Raw genomic sequence first — 15,419 nt, forward strand, 5'->3', positions numbered from 1 at the left:
GCTACCAAAAGTCGCAGTAAATATAATAAATCATTAATGAAAAGTGTGCATCTCATGTTGAACTAATCTTCGATCAGATTTTTATCTTATAAATCATCAAAAGTAGGTCCACTCTTAGAGTGGTGTTTCTATACCAGCAACGAGGATTCACGCAGAGACATGATTAGTAAAAGTCATTGACAGCCTAAATGCTGCTTTAAATAGGAAGTATTTATGTACTTGAAACAACTCGACGTAAAATTTTAAGTAGTGTGAATTTTTTTGTTTATTGTTTTCAGATGTTGCAGTCACAACAAAAGATAAACAATTTACAAACACATTTTGTTTTTGTCTCGAGATGTCTAAGGCTTGCGAGTTGTAGAATTGATACTTTTGTGCGACAGTTTCAAAGAATAGTAGTTGTTCTTGAAGGAATTTCACAGTTACACATTGCAATCAGATTCTTCAAATATTTTTCCAGTAGCTCAAATATTGATCTAATAAACTTATTAAGGATTACAAAAACATAACGCATTGACGTGATTGATTAATTGATTACAATAGGTAGTCGTGATTTTTGTAACGACAAGCTCCTCTTAAGATAATCTCAATTCTAAACAGTTGTATCTTGAAACGGCTCGTGCTTTAAAAACCGATAAAAATCAGTTTTTAGAAAAAAAAAAAACACAAAGAGGCCGAGCACGTGAGAACCTATACTAATATGATAATTGAACTGTTTACGACACGACTTTTGTTTTCCTAATAAATAATTTGTCTGTTGTACTTATTACCCACTTGCTAATCATTTATTGTTTGCTTTTATTCATCCGCAATGACCTCAATTTGATTGGCTATTACGAATTATCACACCTGAGTTGCGCAAATTTGACTCACTAGGTGGCGTATTGTCCACAATCATTTGCAAATAACTGTACTCGTAGTTGGGGACTTGCCACACGGTGGCGTCACTATTGCCAACATTCATCTATTTTAATTCTCATCATTGTTGGAATATTTTAATTAAATAATAGTTTTTTTGCAAAATTGTAGGCATGTCGGGTGAGGACGCTATCAGCAAATCGGATTTTTTCCTCAAAGACATTCCGAATGTTAAAATTGGGTGAGTAAAGGAGTGATTTAACCTCAATCTTAAATAACATTGTGCAATTTCAAGTAATGTTTCCAAAGCCCCTAAGAAAAATGTGGTCAAGGAACAACTTCAATTTCTTCACTTCAACGAGGAAATGCAGGAAGAAATTATGGAAACTTTAAAGTTTATTCACGGACCGGTTGGTTGCAAAACTTGCTAAATGTTAGGTTATGTCAATGATTTTTTAGGATTTCGTTCTGAAAAATGCCTCTGATTATAAGGATGTTAAGGCTAATTTAGGCAAAAAGTATTGGCTGGGCCAGAGCAACTTGATAATTAAGGGGGCTTGCGATTTTTCAAAAATAGAGGATGAGACCTATGAAGAAGGCCGGCTTAAACAGTTCGCTCTGATGCGATTAGAAAGGTGAATAAAACTACGACAAAGTGAAAAAAGTATTTATTTATTTCTTCATAGTTATGGCTTCCATCAAAATCACTGTATTGAGGCATTGAAATATTGTGAAGGCAATGTTGAGGATGCTCTCTATGTCCTTTACAATAAATATTTTAATTCAGGTGAACTCAAAATTGCGGATATTGACTTATCTGAAAACGAATTATTAGAACAGAGAACGGACGAAAAGAGCTCTTTGGAATCAATTTATGACAAAACTTTTCAAGAAAAAGTGCAAAACATGGTTTGGATTCTCACTCTAAAACTTGATTATTTAATTAAAATATTTCACAATAAAAACAGTGCGAAAAAAACGACAAAAACCGTACAAAATACAGCCAAGAAAAAAGAAAAATGTCGAAACTTTATAGCAGGAAATTGTAAATGGGGCGACAGGTGTCGCTTTTTGCACGAAAAAGAAGTGATAGAAAAGGATCCTAATGCCCATTTGACTGATTTTATTTTTGAATTAGAGGTACGTTTTCCCTTTAACACGAAATATCCGTATGAACCCCCTTTAATTCTCCTGAAAACTAATGCAGTCTTGCCACCGTTGATGAATTTGCATATTTGTAAAAGACTGTACGAGGAGGCTAAAATTTTGGCCGAGGATGGTATTCCATCGGTGTACACAATAACAGAACTGCTAGTAAATGAGGAAGAAATGAAAAGTTATGTTGAGACAACGGAAATCGATTTTATAGCTCCTAATGTGCCTTTGTTTCGCGACAAAAAAGAAAGTGTTCCAAAAAAGAAACGTCCCAGTCATTACATTAAAGGTATAACCAATCGTGATAACCAAAAAACTTTAACTCCGGAAGAAATTCGGGAAGTTGATGAAAAAATTGTCGCCAAATTTAAGTCTCTAGTCAAGGATAAAAAATATTTGGACATGCTGCAATATCGGAAAAAGTTGCCCGCTTGGGGGCTCATGAATGATATTTTGAATACCATTCAACAGTCTCAAATCGTGGTCATTAGTGGAGAGACTGGGTGTGGGAAAAGTACCCAAGTCCCTCAATACATACTCGACGATTGGTTGGTAAATTACCCAAATGATAGAAAACACGTCGAGATTGTTTGCACCCAACCGCGCCGTATTTCGGCCATTAGTGTCGCTGAAAGAGTAGCCGAGGAGCGGGTGGCAAAAATTGGCAACACTGTCGGTTATCAAATTCGGTTAGAATCTAAAGTTTCGGTTAACACTCGCCTTACTTTTTGCACAACTGGAATTCTCCTCCGCCGACTCGAAAGCGAACCAACTTTACCTCAAGTCACTCACATTATCGTCGACGAGGTGCACGAAAGGTCCGAACAAAGCGACTTTCTGTTACTAATCCTTAAACAGATATTACCTTTTCGACCCGACTTGAAAATCATCCTCATGAGTGCCACCCTCAACGCTCAATTGTTTTCGGACTATTTCGGGGAAGTCCCAATTTTGACAATTCCGGGTCGGACATTCCCTGTCGAACAGTATTTCCTTGAAACAATTTTCGAAAAAACCGGTTACGTTCTCGAGGACGGTTCAGAGTATGCCAGGAAAATAAAAGACGCCGAATTTATCGAAAACGAGCTAAGATTGTTGAACGCTGGTCGGCATATGACTCCCAATGATAATCTCCGAGACGAGAATTTGAAATTTGCGCAATTGTTGTGTCGGTACAAAGAGTGCAGTTTTCGGACTTGTAAAAATTTACTTCTGATGGATCCGGAAGTTGTCAATAATGAATTGATCGAGACGATTTTGATGTGGATCGTTTCCGGAGAACACAATTATCCGAGAAAGGGGACCATTTTGGTGTTTTTGCCCGGAATTGCCGAAATTACGAACTTGTATGATCAGTTGGCTGTGCATCCGGAGTTTGGGACCCGGAGTCAGAAATATTTAGTTTTGCCGCTGCATTCGTCGCTTAGTAGTGAGGAGCAAGCCATGATTTTTATGTAAGTGGATTCCCTAACAAATTTTGATATATTTTTTGCAAAACGTCATTGTTGTTACTTATATTTCTTATGGCTAGTTTGCTCTGTTTTAATTTATTTTTTTTCAACTTTAGGAAGCCCAAAAACCTCCGCAAAATCATATTGTCGACCAACATCGCCGAGACTTCGGTCACCATCGACGACTGTGTCTTTGTGATCGATTCGGGTCGAATGCGTGAAAAACACTTTGACCCGAACCGAAATATGGAGAGTCTCGAGACTGTGTGGGTGACCCGCGCTAATGCACTGCAACGCAAGGGTCGAGCAGGCCGTGTGATGGCCGGCGTTTGTTTTCACCTCTACACTAGTAACCGATTTCGCCACCAGATGCTCGCTCAACCTATCCCTGAAATTCACAGAATTCCCCTTGAACAACTCATCCTTAACATTAAAATCTTGCAAAATTTTGAAGATTGTGACGTTTGTGACGTCATCGATGGTTTAATTGAGCCGCCTTTGAAAGAACACGTGGAGACAGCGATTGTTCGTCTGCAAGATGTTGGAGCTTTAGACACTGAGAAACAATTGACTCCGCTGGGGCACCACTTAGCCGCCTTGCCTGTGGATGTGAGAATTGGGAAATTGTTACTATACGGAGCTATATTTTCCTGCGTGGACTCGGCTTTAACTATGGCGGCGTGTTTGAGTAATAAAAGTCCATTCGTGACTCCGTTTCGTAAAAGAGACGAGGCAAATGAGAAGAAGAAAAAATTTGCTGTGGGGTATAGTGACCACATTACGGTTCTGATGGCTTACAAAAAGTGGCAAAGTGTGTACAAGAAGAGTAGTCTAGCTGGGAGAAATTTTGCAAACGAGAATTTTCTTTCACAGAAGACTCTTGTAACAATCGCTGATATTAAACACCAATTTTTAGAGTATTTGGTCGATATTGGTTTCATTGCTGCGAATTTAAACGGAAAAAGACGCTCAGGAGACGATGATGTGTTAGCAATCACCGGAAACGAGGTAAAACATTAAAGGGCGTGTCTTAAGTTAAGTCACGCCCTCAAGTTGTTCTCACTTAATTCTTGTATAGTTTAACAGGAACGGTGAAAATTTCAATGTCCTAGCGGCAATTTTATGTGCGGCCCTTTACCCGAACGTGATAAAAGTCTTAACTCCGCCCAAATCGTTTGTAAAGACCGCCGGTGGGGCCATTCCCAAAGACAACGAAGCGAAAGATTTCCAATTCCAGACCGTTAAAGAAACTGTTTTTCTCCACCCCTCATCAGTGAATTTTTCGGCGAAGAATTTTCCAAGTCCTTATCTTGTTTATCAGGAGAAGGTTAAAACCAGTAAAGTGTATTTCAGGGATTGTACCGTGATTCCTGTCATTTCCCTTGTGCTCTTCTCGGGTTTTGATCTTGATATCAGTGTAAATAACGGTGCTACGTTTATTTCATTAGAGCGAGGTTGGATTATGTTCCAAGTGGAGGAACACAAGGTTGGTGAGTTTTTTAGTTGTTTGGGTTGGTAGTAATGTGGTTTACAGATCGCAGAAATGATTAAGATGTTGCGAAGCGAGTTGTTCATGTTGCTGGAAGAGAAAATCAAAGATCCGTTACTAAATATCTGGCATCACGATAAAGGAGAAAGGATTATTACGACGATTTTGAACTTAATCAACTTGAAATAGGATTGATTTTTTGTCACATTTTGTAAAGCCCATTTTTGACTTGCAAGTGTATTATCAGTTTTTATTATTGTTGTGTTGAAGAGGAAATAAAATTTTATTTTGTTAAACGCATTTTTATTTTGCGAAAGTGGACCTACAATAATAATGGTAGAAAATTGTGAAAACAAAATAAATCTTCTTTTGTTTGTGTTAAAAATGGTGGATGCGACGCGACGGGCCGAAAATTTGATGCTAACGGGTACTATAAATTTTGAAAAAATTATTGATTTTATTTGAGACATAAAAATTTTGCGACAACTAGAAACAGATATTACATACACTTAAAAATCGAATTTGTGTAATTACGTAATTTATGTTTAACTCACGATAAGAGCTAGGTCAAATGCAAAATAAAAAATCTTATTGTTTTCTATCTTTATTTTTTATGTTTCACTTGATATTTTCCTTTTTGAATTGTCTTCCGTTAAATGCGTTTTTATTCCGTAAAAATAATCGCGTGTCTGCTGAAGTGGTCCATAAAAAAATAATATGAGAAAATCATGAGAGTTTTGAGGAAAAATTTGCCGAGTTATGAAAGTATACACCTTTATCTTTACTTTTATGCGAGTGGGAATGTTTTAGAGCGGGTCGCTTAATTCAAAGCCTAGCACTGAAAATGTCTGTTTTTCTTTTTCTCTTCTCCGGGTTAATAACGTGCGACGTGGGGATTTAAAAAATATTTTCGGGTGGCTAATCGGCGCCTTTGCGATTTTCTCGCAAGCGTGAAAACTGATACGGTTTCCTTTTTACGTTTTAAAATTAAAGAAGCCTTACGAAGACCGAACGTTATTGGATCCTTTCGATTTCGGCAGTCTTGCCTCTTCTAATTAGTGACAATATCGCGCAATTAGCCGACTCGAATGATATATTCGGGGGCAATTTATAATATTAAACTGAGAACGGATCTCGTTAATTTTCCAATGTAAATTCGTTTCGAGCAAATTAGAGTAATTAACGCTCTTTTCACGATCCATATTCTTTATCACCTGCAATTACGACGAGACAGGCATCGGTCCAAGACGATTCAATTATCAGTTTTTCACACACGCTTTAAAAAACACTAAGAAAATCCAAATATTAAATTAATTAGGGATACAAACTGCCATTTTGTATTGTAAAATAGAATTTTTAATTTACTTCTTTTCACCCCCTTTATCCCTATGTCGCCGCGATATGATCTGCCTCATCGCCTCTCTGTGATAAGTTCCTCAACGATGATGTTTTAATTAAAGTTTCTTCGCCGCATCTGAAATCCCATAGCGAATCGTCGATGCTCCAATCGCCTTATAATTCCAATTTTTCGCTTGACGTGAGACTTAATTAACGATATTCCGCCAACGCGCCTCTCACAATTCGAATACTTTTTTCCCAACAAGTCAATAAACGTAAACAAAAGACACGTTGAAAGGAACATTCGTGCCTGAGAAGCGACAAGTGTTCGGTAATCCTAGACCCATCAAACTCTCGCTCGGGAAAAATAAGAAAGAAAAACACAATTATTTCATAGTAAGTGCTAAATTAGAGCGAAAAAATAATCAAGAGACGACCTCGTGCTTATCTCTCGCCGGATCCCGACATGCTGCAAACTGCTCGCTTATCCAGCAGGATTACAAAGGACTTTGTCGACTCTAAGAACCGGTGATACCGAAACATCAATGCTTACACATACACCACTTATCACGTAGACAGACACGTGGAAAATGTTAATGTTTTTTCAACGAATTGTTCAGCAATTTGCTTCTATTAAAGCGTTTTCTTGGGCCAGTCAATTAGGTGTTTGCATGTGAAATAAACGTTTTTAAATAAAACCTTAAACTAGGATATCTTTGAGTTAAATCGGTTTTATTAAAAATTACTTTTTGAACTCGTAATGTCAAAAAATGCATTTAGGCATTTACTGTAAAAGTGAAAATTTGTATTAAAGTTTGTATAGATTTTTTCTTGTCTTTGCTTTTACGATTTTCTCAGAAATTAAATAAACCTGATATTTTATTTTTATTTAAACATTTGGTCAAAGCTATACAAGGTGTCTCACCTAAGACTTTCGGATCTAATATCTCTATTATTTGCCAACGAATTCTAACAAAATTTAAAATATAGAGTATTTAGTAGGTAGAGATTAATATTTCATTAGTAAAACAACCCTAATTCTTAAAATGTAATTTTAACATGCCTTTTAAAATGATAAATTATTTAAAATTTATATTATATTGTTAATCGCCAATAAAAAATGCCATGAGCAAAAATCTGTCCTTAAAAAAGGTCCCGCTTACAAGAAAAAAGAATAAAATCGTGTAAAAAGTGGCTAAGCATCCAAAAACATGGGTGGCTATAAAAAAAAGAACGATATTACAGAATTTTAATCACCCCTCTGACTGTCAGGCTACAATGACGTTGATATTAGGTGTTTATTGTTTCTCTAACTTTAAAAACTTAAAATTGGTCATTGGTGATAATAGGCATCAGTCTCTTTTTTGTGCAAAGGTCTAATTTTTAGTGATGAACAATATAATAATAGTTTCGCTTAATTTTAAATTGAGAAAATGTGTTAAAATTATATTCTTTTCATAAGCTAATTTTATTGATACTAATTAAATTTCCACCTTTTAAGTTGCTTACATTTTAAATTGCATAAATATCCATTGGCAAATAACAAAGATATTAGAAAGTCTTATGTAGGACAACCCTGTATATTCCAACTTGCAAACTTTTAGAAGAATGTAGACAAAATACTTATTTTTTAAATTATTTATTAAGCAAATTGGTTCTTCTCCAAACAAAAAAACTTGACATTAAAGCACGTAAAGTAGCGCAACTGCAAAGAATTTGTACATTTATTTGTATATTCTAAAAAATTCTATAGATATACAATTGTGAAAATATATTTAAATTGATTCTGTCTAACATTAATGAAACTCTTAATAAATAAGTGTTGAAAAAATCAATATTTATATATTTTGTTTCGGTAGCAAAAATGGTGGATGCGCCGGGTTAATATTAATAAGAATATACACTGAGCGGCGAAACTATAGAATAATCTTATTAAATCTGAAGTAATTTTGTTTTGTCAAAAATTCTCGAAAAGGTCAACTTAAGAAAAATTCTCCACTTGATTTAAGGTTTTACACTTTTTGATTTTTAAGATCTTATTATTGCTAAAGTTACAACACCAAACTATTAAATATTAGATAACGAAAAACGGAAGTTTTAAAATCAACAAATCAAAAATTGGAAACTCTTAAATCAAGTTGAGAATTGTGTATTTTTTGAAAAGAAAATTCACCTGTTCGAACATTTTTGCTAAAACAAAATATTTTCAGTTTTAATAAGATTATTCTATAATTTCGTCGCTCACTATACAGTATGTCCCCGGATTGGATTTACAAGAAGAAGAAAAAAATTATCTTAGATTTTACGCCAAAACTGCAAAGGGAAAACATTTTTTACTTTACCTAAAACGAGGAAATATGTAATTAAAACTTTATTATTCTAACTCATTAGAAAGAAAAGTTCATTTTTCTTTTGATGTTAAACTTATAATAATTTTTTCTCTGCCTTTTAAATCCCATCACATTGGCGGTTTTATTTTTTTGACAATAATGTTACTTTGACAAATGAGTTTTCGCAAGTTAAATAACAAAAATGTTTGTGTAAAACATAATTTTGATAAATAGTAACTCAAAGAAATAACTTTAAGTAAGTTATTTTTAACAAGAATTATCATTATTTAATTAATAAATTAATTGTCAAAGTCACATATAGTTGTCAAATAAATAAAACCGACAATATGAGAGAACATAAAAAGCAGAGAAAAAGTAACTTTTTCTTTTCACTGAATCAGAATAATGAAGTTTTAATTACAGATTTGCTCGTTTCAGGTAAAGCAAAAAATGTTTTTCCTTTGCAGTTTTGGCGTAAAATGAAAGATAAAAAAATGTTTTCTCTTGTGAACTCAATCCGGGGACACACTGTATATTCTTTATTTTGTCGAAAAATTGTTAAAAATTGTTTGTTTTAATTTATGTACATTACATAATGTTCAATGTGTTGTTGCTGAGCAAATACTTTTCTCTTTTTGCATATCTATATTGTAGTAAACATTATTAACAAACAGAGAACGTCTTGTTTCATTCTTTTTATTTGTCTGAAATTTGCCTTATTGAGTTTTTTATTTTAAAGGGGATATTTGTTTTTTTTACATTTGGAGAAAGATTGTGAAACTGTGTAGAGAGACAATTTGGTTGGATGTTCAAATCAAGATTTTTGCTGTGATTTGTGGCACTTTTAATTTTGTGCCGTTGTCGTGAATGTCTCGTTAGATTTCAACAAGTACGTCAATGTTGAGCCTTTGGTGCGTGTATCGGGACGCCTCTGCCGGAGACAGTGGGAGACAGGGCGGCGCCGTGCGCGTCGTTTTCCACCGTCGGCGTCCCGGCGCATAGCGCCTCTGTTTGTGCCCTGGAGTGCACGCGACTGTGTCCAGCATCGCGCGAGTCGGCTTCAAAGGTGCAACCGTCATGTAAACCAGTGCACGCAATCATGTCTCATCTCAGCATCGCGAGGTAATTAAAATCCGGGATCATGCGGCTGATCCACGCGTAGCGTGCCATTCCCGGAGTTTCCGGCCCACCGGAAGAAGTTGATTGTGTTATCCCGCCGTGAACATGATCCCTGAAAAAATGGACGCAAACGCTTCCATCGCCAACACCACCCGGAACTTGTCGGATCCGGGCTTGGACCACTTCATGCTCCTCTTCGAAGACATCGACCAGTTTTTCAGCCATCTCAACTTGTCCAACGACTCGGATTACGCCACTTTCGACCGATTGTTTAACTGCACTTCCAACAGCAGTAACAGCTCGTGTTTTGGGCACTCGGAGTCCACCGGAAATCGGAACTACTGGGCCCTGGTCCTGGTGCTCTTCCCCATTTTCACCCTCTTCGGCAACGTGCTTGTGATTTTGAGTGTTTACAGGGAGCGAACTCTGCAATCGGCCACTAACTACTTCATTGTTAGTCTGGCTTTGGCCGATCTCCTGGTGGCCGTCGTCGTCATGCCGTTCGCCGTCTACGTGCTGGTGAGTTCAATTACGGTTATTTTTATCACCCACACCCTCGGTCCAATGGTTATCGAGCCGAACACAAATCGGAAGGGTGGGTAATAAACATGACAAAGGGTCATCACCATCAGATCAATGTAGGCACTTTACGACCTGGATACGGGGGCGCTTCTTCTCGATGCACTTCAAACCTTCACTGTCGCGTGACAAAGATACATAAATTCACTCTCTTTTACAACGACTTTACGAAATATGAGCGTAATTAGCACGTTCAATCGACTGTCGCGTGCCCTCTAAAATCGATCTCCAGCTTTACACTGGATTCATTTTGATTTATAGCAGACACCATTATCGATCCATAAAGAAAAAAATTAAATCACAAAGAAGAAACTTGGACGAAAATACAAAATTCTATCGCTTAAGTGTCAATATTTGCATTGAAATGGCTTAGATATAATTTCGTTCAAGAGGGTGCATCTGACAGATCTACAAACTCAATTTCAGGCCGACAGATCTTGCGAATTATTCGCGCGGGATTTACATTTAACTCTTCATATTTTTCGATCGATGCAACCGGTTGTACAAAGGAGATCGACTTTATTTATCGCCACTATACGCATTTTCTAAATTTCTTGGGTGGCGATTCCTACGTGTGTGATTATTTTTTTTTTTAATTTTTGTTTTATTGTATTTTGTTTAAAAGTAAGAGCTTTTTTAAATTAGCCAATCAGAGGTATTTCTTAGAATTTACTTAAGAAGGGCCTGATTGTGGTCATGTTGATGCAAGGGTCTTGTAGGGGACAAAGTGTACCAGTTTAGAGTGGTTTTTGAAAAAACTATGAAGTGTGGCCTTAAGATAAAGAATCACACTAGGGTTCGCCAATATTCCTGATTTTCCTTGGCGTGAAAATGACAAAACTGTAAGCAGTTTTTTGCGAGTTTCGTGTTCGCAAAAGTAGGGCCGGTTTAAACTAAACCTTATTTAAAACCTATTTTTGTGGACTTCTTACGTGATACTACTACAATTTACCCTTGTCAATAACGTAATAAAAATGTCGGTGGTTGTTTTGGTCAGAAAACTTTAACGAGCTCTGAAGAGGACAGATAAAAATTTGGATTTAAATAGTAAGTACTTACATTATGTTATTAGGAGTAAAAGTGAAGCTGAACATAAACTCACTTTTACTCCGAATAGCATACTCGTTTAATTGAGAGTAAAGAGTAATACTATAACTAGCAAGTAAATGTACAAAATAATCAGAACGCTTTACAACTAATGAAAACATAACGACGCTTATAAGAAAACATCACGTGTCAGTATTGGAATTTGTATTGAGATTTTCAGAAGTGATACATAATTTAACTACTGCAGTAGGAGAGCAAAATGTTGATTGCTGATGATCTACATTGTAGCATTCTAGAAATTGCTGAAGCAGCGAAAGAGACAAGAAAGAGACAATGACAATGGTAAATGTTACGATAAAAGCAGAAACGCTTAAGCGCAAAGATAGAATTTTTACTCCATGGCTTAAAAGTACAATTTTTACTTCTGACATTTAGTCATAACAGTAGTCACTTTAGTGACGTTTGCGGATAAATAAATTTAATAGGAGTATTTAATTTTCAAACAAAAAATCTCGAGGTAAAAACTGTACTTAAATAAATTCTTAGTCTTAGTACAACACCTAATTTTTCAGGCTGTGACAGCAGTGAATAAAATGACATACTTATGACTCAAACGGTAAATAAGGTAAACTACAAGAAAAAGAATTAACTCGCGTTTTATTTCCATCACAGTTTCCTTCAATTTAATTGCGCTACCTTTATTCGAATAGTGGGACAAAAAAAGTTTTTTTTGGTTAATAATTTTTTCGAGAAAAGAGAAGATGTATTTACAACTCTGTGACCAAAAATTTTTTTCCAGTAAGTGTCAAAACAGTAGTTTTAAATTAATAAAAATAATGATTACCTAACCAAGAATAAGCAGATTTGCTGTTGATTTGTGATGAAATGTTTCAAAATTATTTTACCGCTGTAAGAATAAGTATTAGATCACAACAGTCGTTGCTCTCAGCACTGCGGATTTACAAATTCACGAAGGAAGGGACAAAGGTTTATCAATGCAAATTTTAATAAACGAATTCGATTTCTGAAGACATTTTGGGATGCATAAAAAATACCTTTAATAAGATACAAGTGGCTGTTTTCAATTGGGTACGGGTACTTGCTGACTTTCAAAATCGAGAAAAATTTGAATATTTGTTATCAATAAATCTATCATAGCTAATTTCAGTTTAAATATGTTCTGAAACATTTTAAATTAATGTTTTTATTTCTTACAAGTAAATTATTAGGTATCACCTCCCCATTTGCGTCGTCTCTGAGCGCAGCTTTCTACAATGATAATTTCTTATTAGTATATTAATTATAAGGGTTGATTTGGCGCACGAATCCCAAGTTAGAAAACGAGCCGTAGACGAGTTTTTTATGGGATGAGTGCACCAATGCCATTATAAAACGAGTATTTTATGCTATTTTTTTCTAAGTTGCGCCCCCTTTTTTCTTATTTTAATTAAAAACAAATATATTTTTGCCGTCTAAAGAATTTAGTGTTAGTTGGTATCGGTTGCCCACCTGATTTTTTGAATCATTTCTGCCGTCTGTCATTAAAAATAAAATTTACAAATTATTAGTTATTACTGTTACAGTTGGAGACAAAATACTTTGGTCGTCACTTTTCTGACACTTTAATGTAATTCAAGCTTTAACGTTAAAATGAATGGCAATTTTAAATTAATGACAGCTATTATATTTTCCTATCAAAAACTTGTCAACTATGATTGATAGTAGCTAAAAATAAGGTTAACAGTCCTAAAGCATGCTTTACAATTTAATGTCATTCAAGTGACGACCAAAGTATTTTGTCTCCAACTGTACAACATAATAATAATAAATAAAATATGAGCCAACAGAATTCAGTTTGCACTCCGCCCGAAATTCGCGAAATTGCCGAAGCAACAAAGCAAAGTTTTTACCTGAAGTCAGAAGCGACATACAAAAACTAAATAACCCTAAATTCATTAAAGTACAGTGTGCTTTTGTAGATAGCCATAAACGACTCCTACTGAGAGACGTTAATAAACGTATTATAAACGCAAATTAGAAAAACATATTTTTAAGTACTTGATTTCAAATTTTTGAGGTAAGAAATGTTTCTTACGATTTTAACAGAAAGTAAGTTTCTCCACTAAAATCAGGAAGGAAATAAGAGACTAATTATCCCTCATGGAGAGAAAATAACACATTTGCCGTCGTCCCACTGTCCTTTAATGATGAAACTTTGTACAAATAACGTTGAACATAGTTACATTTTAGGATACAGATTTTTTGTTTCCTTTTCTAATAGCCTACACCAAAAAAAAATATTTTTCCAACAGAAATAAATAGGGTCAAAGTACAAAATTTAAACTCTCTTAATTTGGAAATTCTTACAGATAGAATTTTTTAACATTTTTTCTATGTTCCTAGTATCGTATCTTACTTGACATTTATCTCTGGGACCACGTAACATTATTTATATACAATATAATAATATTTTTATTTACAATCATTAGCTTTGACAGGAAAACAGATATTATTATTATTTAAATGAAATGTGATTACAATTAGTCTATTTAGTCTACAGTTGAGCCTTCTGGATATGGAAATATTTCTCATTTGGCTTGTTATGTACTATTAAAATAGGGCAATCTGACTTGATTTATTTATTATGAAGAATTTGTTGTATCAATGAAATTTGAAACGCATTTTAAAGCACAATTTTATTGTCTCTTCTTCATGCTCTATTAAAAAGCCGCCACTGTTTTGATCTACATTTGGGGGTAAAAACTGTGGTTTGTTGATCTTGTTTTTTATTTGGGACACTTTTAAAACAATCAAGAAATAGTTTAGATTGCTTTAGGTTATTATTAAAATAAAGAAAAACTAAATTGCACTTTCAGAGAGAAAACGGTATTATTTTTATCTTAAGATTTTGGCGCATTTAAATTAGCCTATAAAGTATTGGCTTTGGCCAACCCAATTGGATTTTCACCTTTTCTGATAAATTTTATGGTTGGGTTTGGCCGTTTCTCGTCGTTGCAGTCTGGCCGTGGTCCAGATTGGTTCGAGTGTTCCGTCGTCGTATTATGTTTTATTGCGTCACCTTTACGTTAATTTCTTTCGATCGTTTAATCCGGTCAAGCGGATTTTTCTTTTGTCGTTAAGTATTGTGTAGTAATCGGTGCTTTTCCATCGGAAAATATTGCCTTCAAAAAATGGCTTATTAGAGAGAAAATTGTTTTCGCGCATTTTAATCGAAACTGCGAATGGGAAAATTTAATTATTCTGATATAAAACTATTATGCGAGCTCGTCAAGGCACGACAGTTAACAGCTCGTAAATATGATATTGCAGTCGCGTTTTCCAATGTCGAATTTTTCTTTGTACCGGAGTTTGGATTACAATTAAAGTCGTCATTAGGTGGAGTGCGGCTTTTATTTTCAATTTGGGTTTAGTGGCGTTAAAAGCGACGCTTTACGGTCGACGAGCAGTATTCTTGCATCGAATAAGTGGGTGATAAAGTCTGTAACAAGTGTAGATGAAATATCAGAAGATTTTTGGAGCGTGATTACAGGAGCAATTAAATTTAAAATTGTCGCAGGATTGAAGTTTATAGGAATTGGAAAAGCTGCAAAGATATCTTAATCCGGTTTGGGGCCGAGCGCTCTCATTAAAGCAATGCGGCGTGAAATGAACGAGGCCAGAACTCGATAACAGATCTAATCAGTCGCGATGTCCAACGGAAAAAGCTCGTTATACTAAACCAACATAATTTCATTTGGTAATTAGCGAACTTTTCGGAAAAATCACCATCATACCGACCAAAAAAAACCGAAATTTCCACAATCTGGACTTTAAAAATAACGCTTTCTGATCGTTAATGTGCTATATTAACAAAACATTACCAGGATATTACATGTTTTATTATTGAGTTTCTGTCATAAACACGGAATTTCATGGAAATTTTTGAGAATTATTAAAAAACAAAATTTTGCCTATTTATTTTTTAAAGGTGTATAATTTATTTTTTGTATTTAATCAATATCGGTAATAGGCTTGGTGAAAAAATGATCTATG

The 15,419-nt window shown here is 35.0% G+C and overlaps 2 protein-coding genes across 3 annotated transcripts in view; both read left to right on the forward strand.

Annotated features, from left to right (window-relative positions):
• Positions 1 to 932: 932 nt before the first annotated feature.
• LOC123005527 (putative ATP-dependent RNA helicase DHX57) lies at positions 933 to 5,249 on the forward strand. Its single transcript, XM_044399321.1, has 7 exons — positions 933 to 1,099; positions 1,154 to 1,268; positions 1,318 to 1,493; positions 1,545 to 3,467; positions 3,581 to 4,472; positions 4,543 to 4,950; positions 4,999 to 5,249. The coding sequence occupies exons 1-7, from the start codon at positions 1,032 to 1,034 to the stop codon at positions 5,140 to 5,142; spliced, it is 3,726 nt and encodes a 1,241-aa protein (XP_044255256.1). The 5' UTR covers positions 933 to 1,031; the 3' UTR covers positions 5,143 to 5,249.
• A 4,413-nt stretch (positions 5,250 to 9,662) lies between these two features.
• Positions 9,663 to 15,419, forward strand: part of LOC123004838 (dopamine D2-like receptor) — a 78,459-nt gene continuing 72,702 nt past the window's right edge. For both annotated transcript variants that reach the window (XM_044398303.1, XM_044398302.1), the window contains exon 1: positions 9,663 to 10,259. In XM_044398303.1, the coding sequence (XP_044254238.1) occupies positions 9,846 to 10,259 (414 nt within the window). In that variant the 5' untranslated portion in view covers positions 9,663 to 9,845. The remainder of the gene's footprint in view (positions 10,260 to 15,419) is intronic.

This window comes from Tribolium madens, unplaced genomic scaffold, assembly GCF_015345945.1.
Source record: "Tribolium madens isolate multiple individuals breed KSU strain unplaced genomic scaffold, Tmad_KSU_1.1 Scaffold_20;HRSCAF=117;Tcas5.2_LG4, whole genome shotgun sequence".
NCBI lineage: Eukaryota > Metazoa > Arthropoda > Insecta > Coleoptera > Tenebrionidae > Tribolium > Tribolium madens.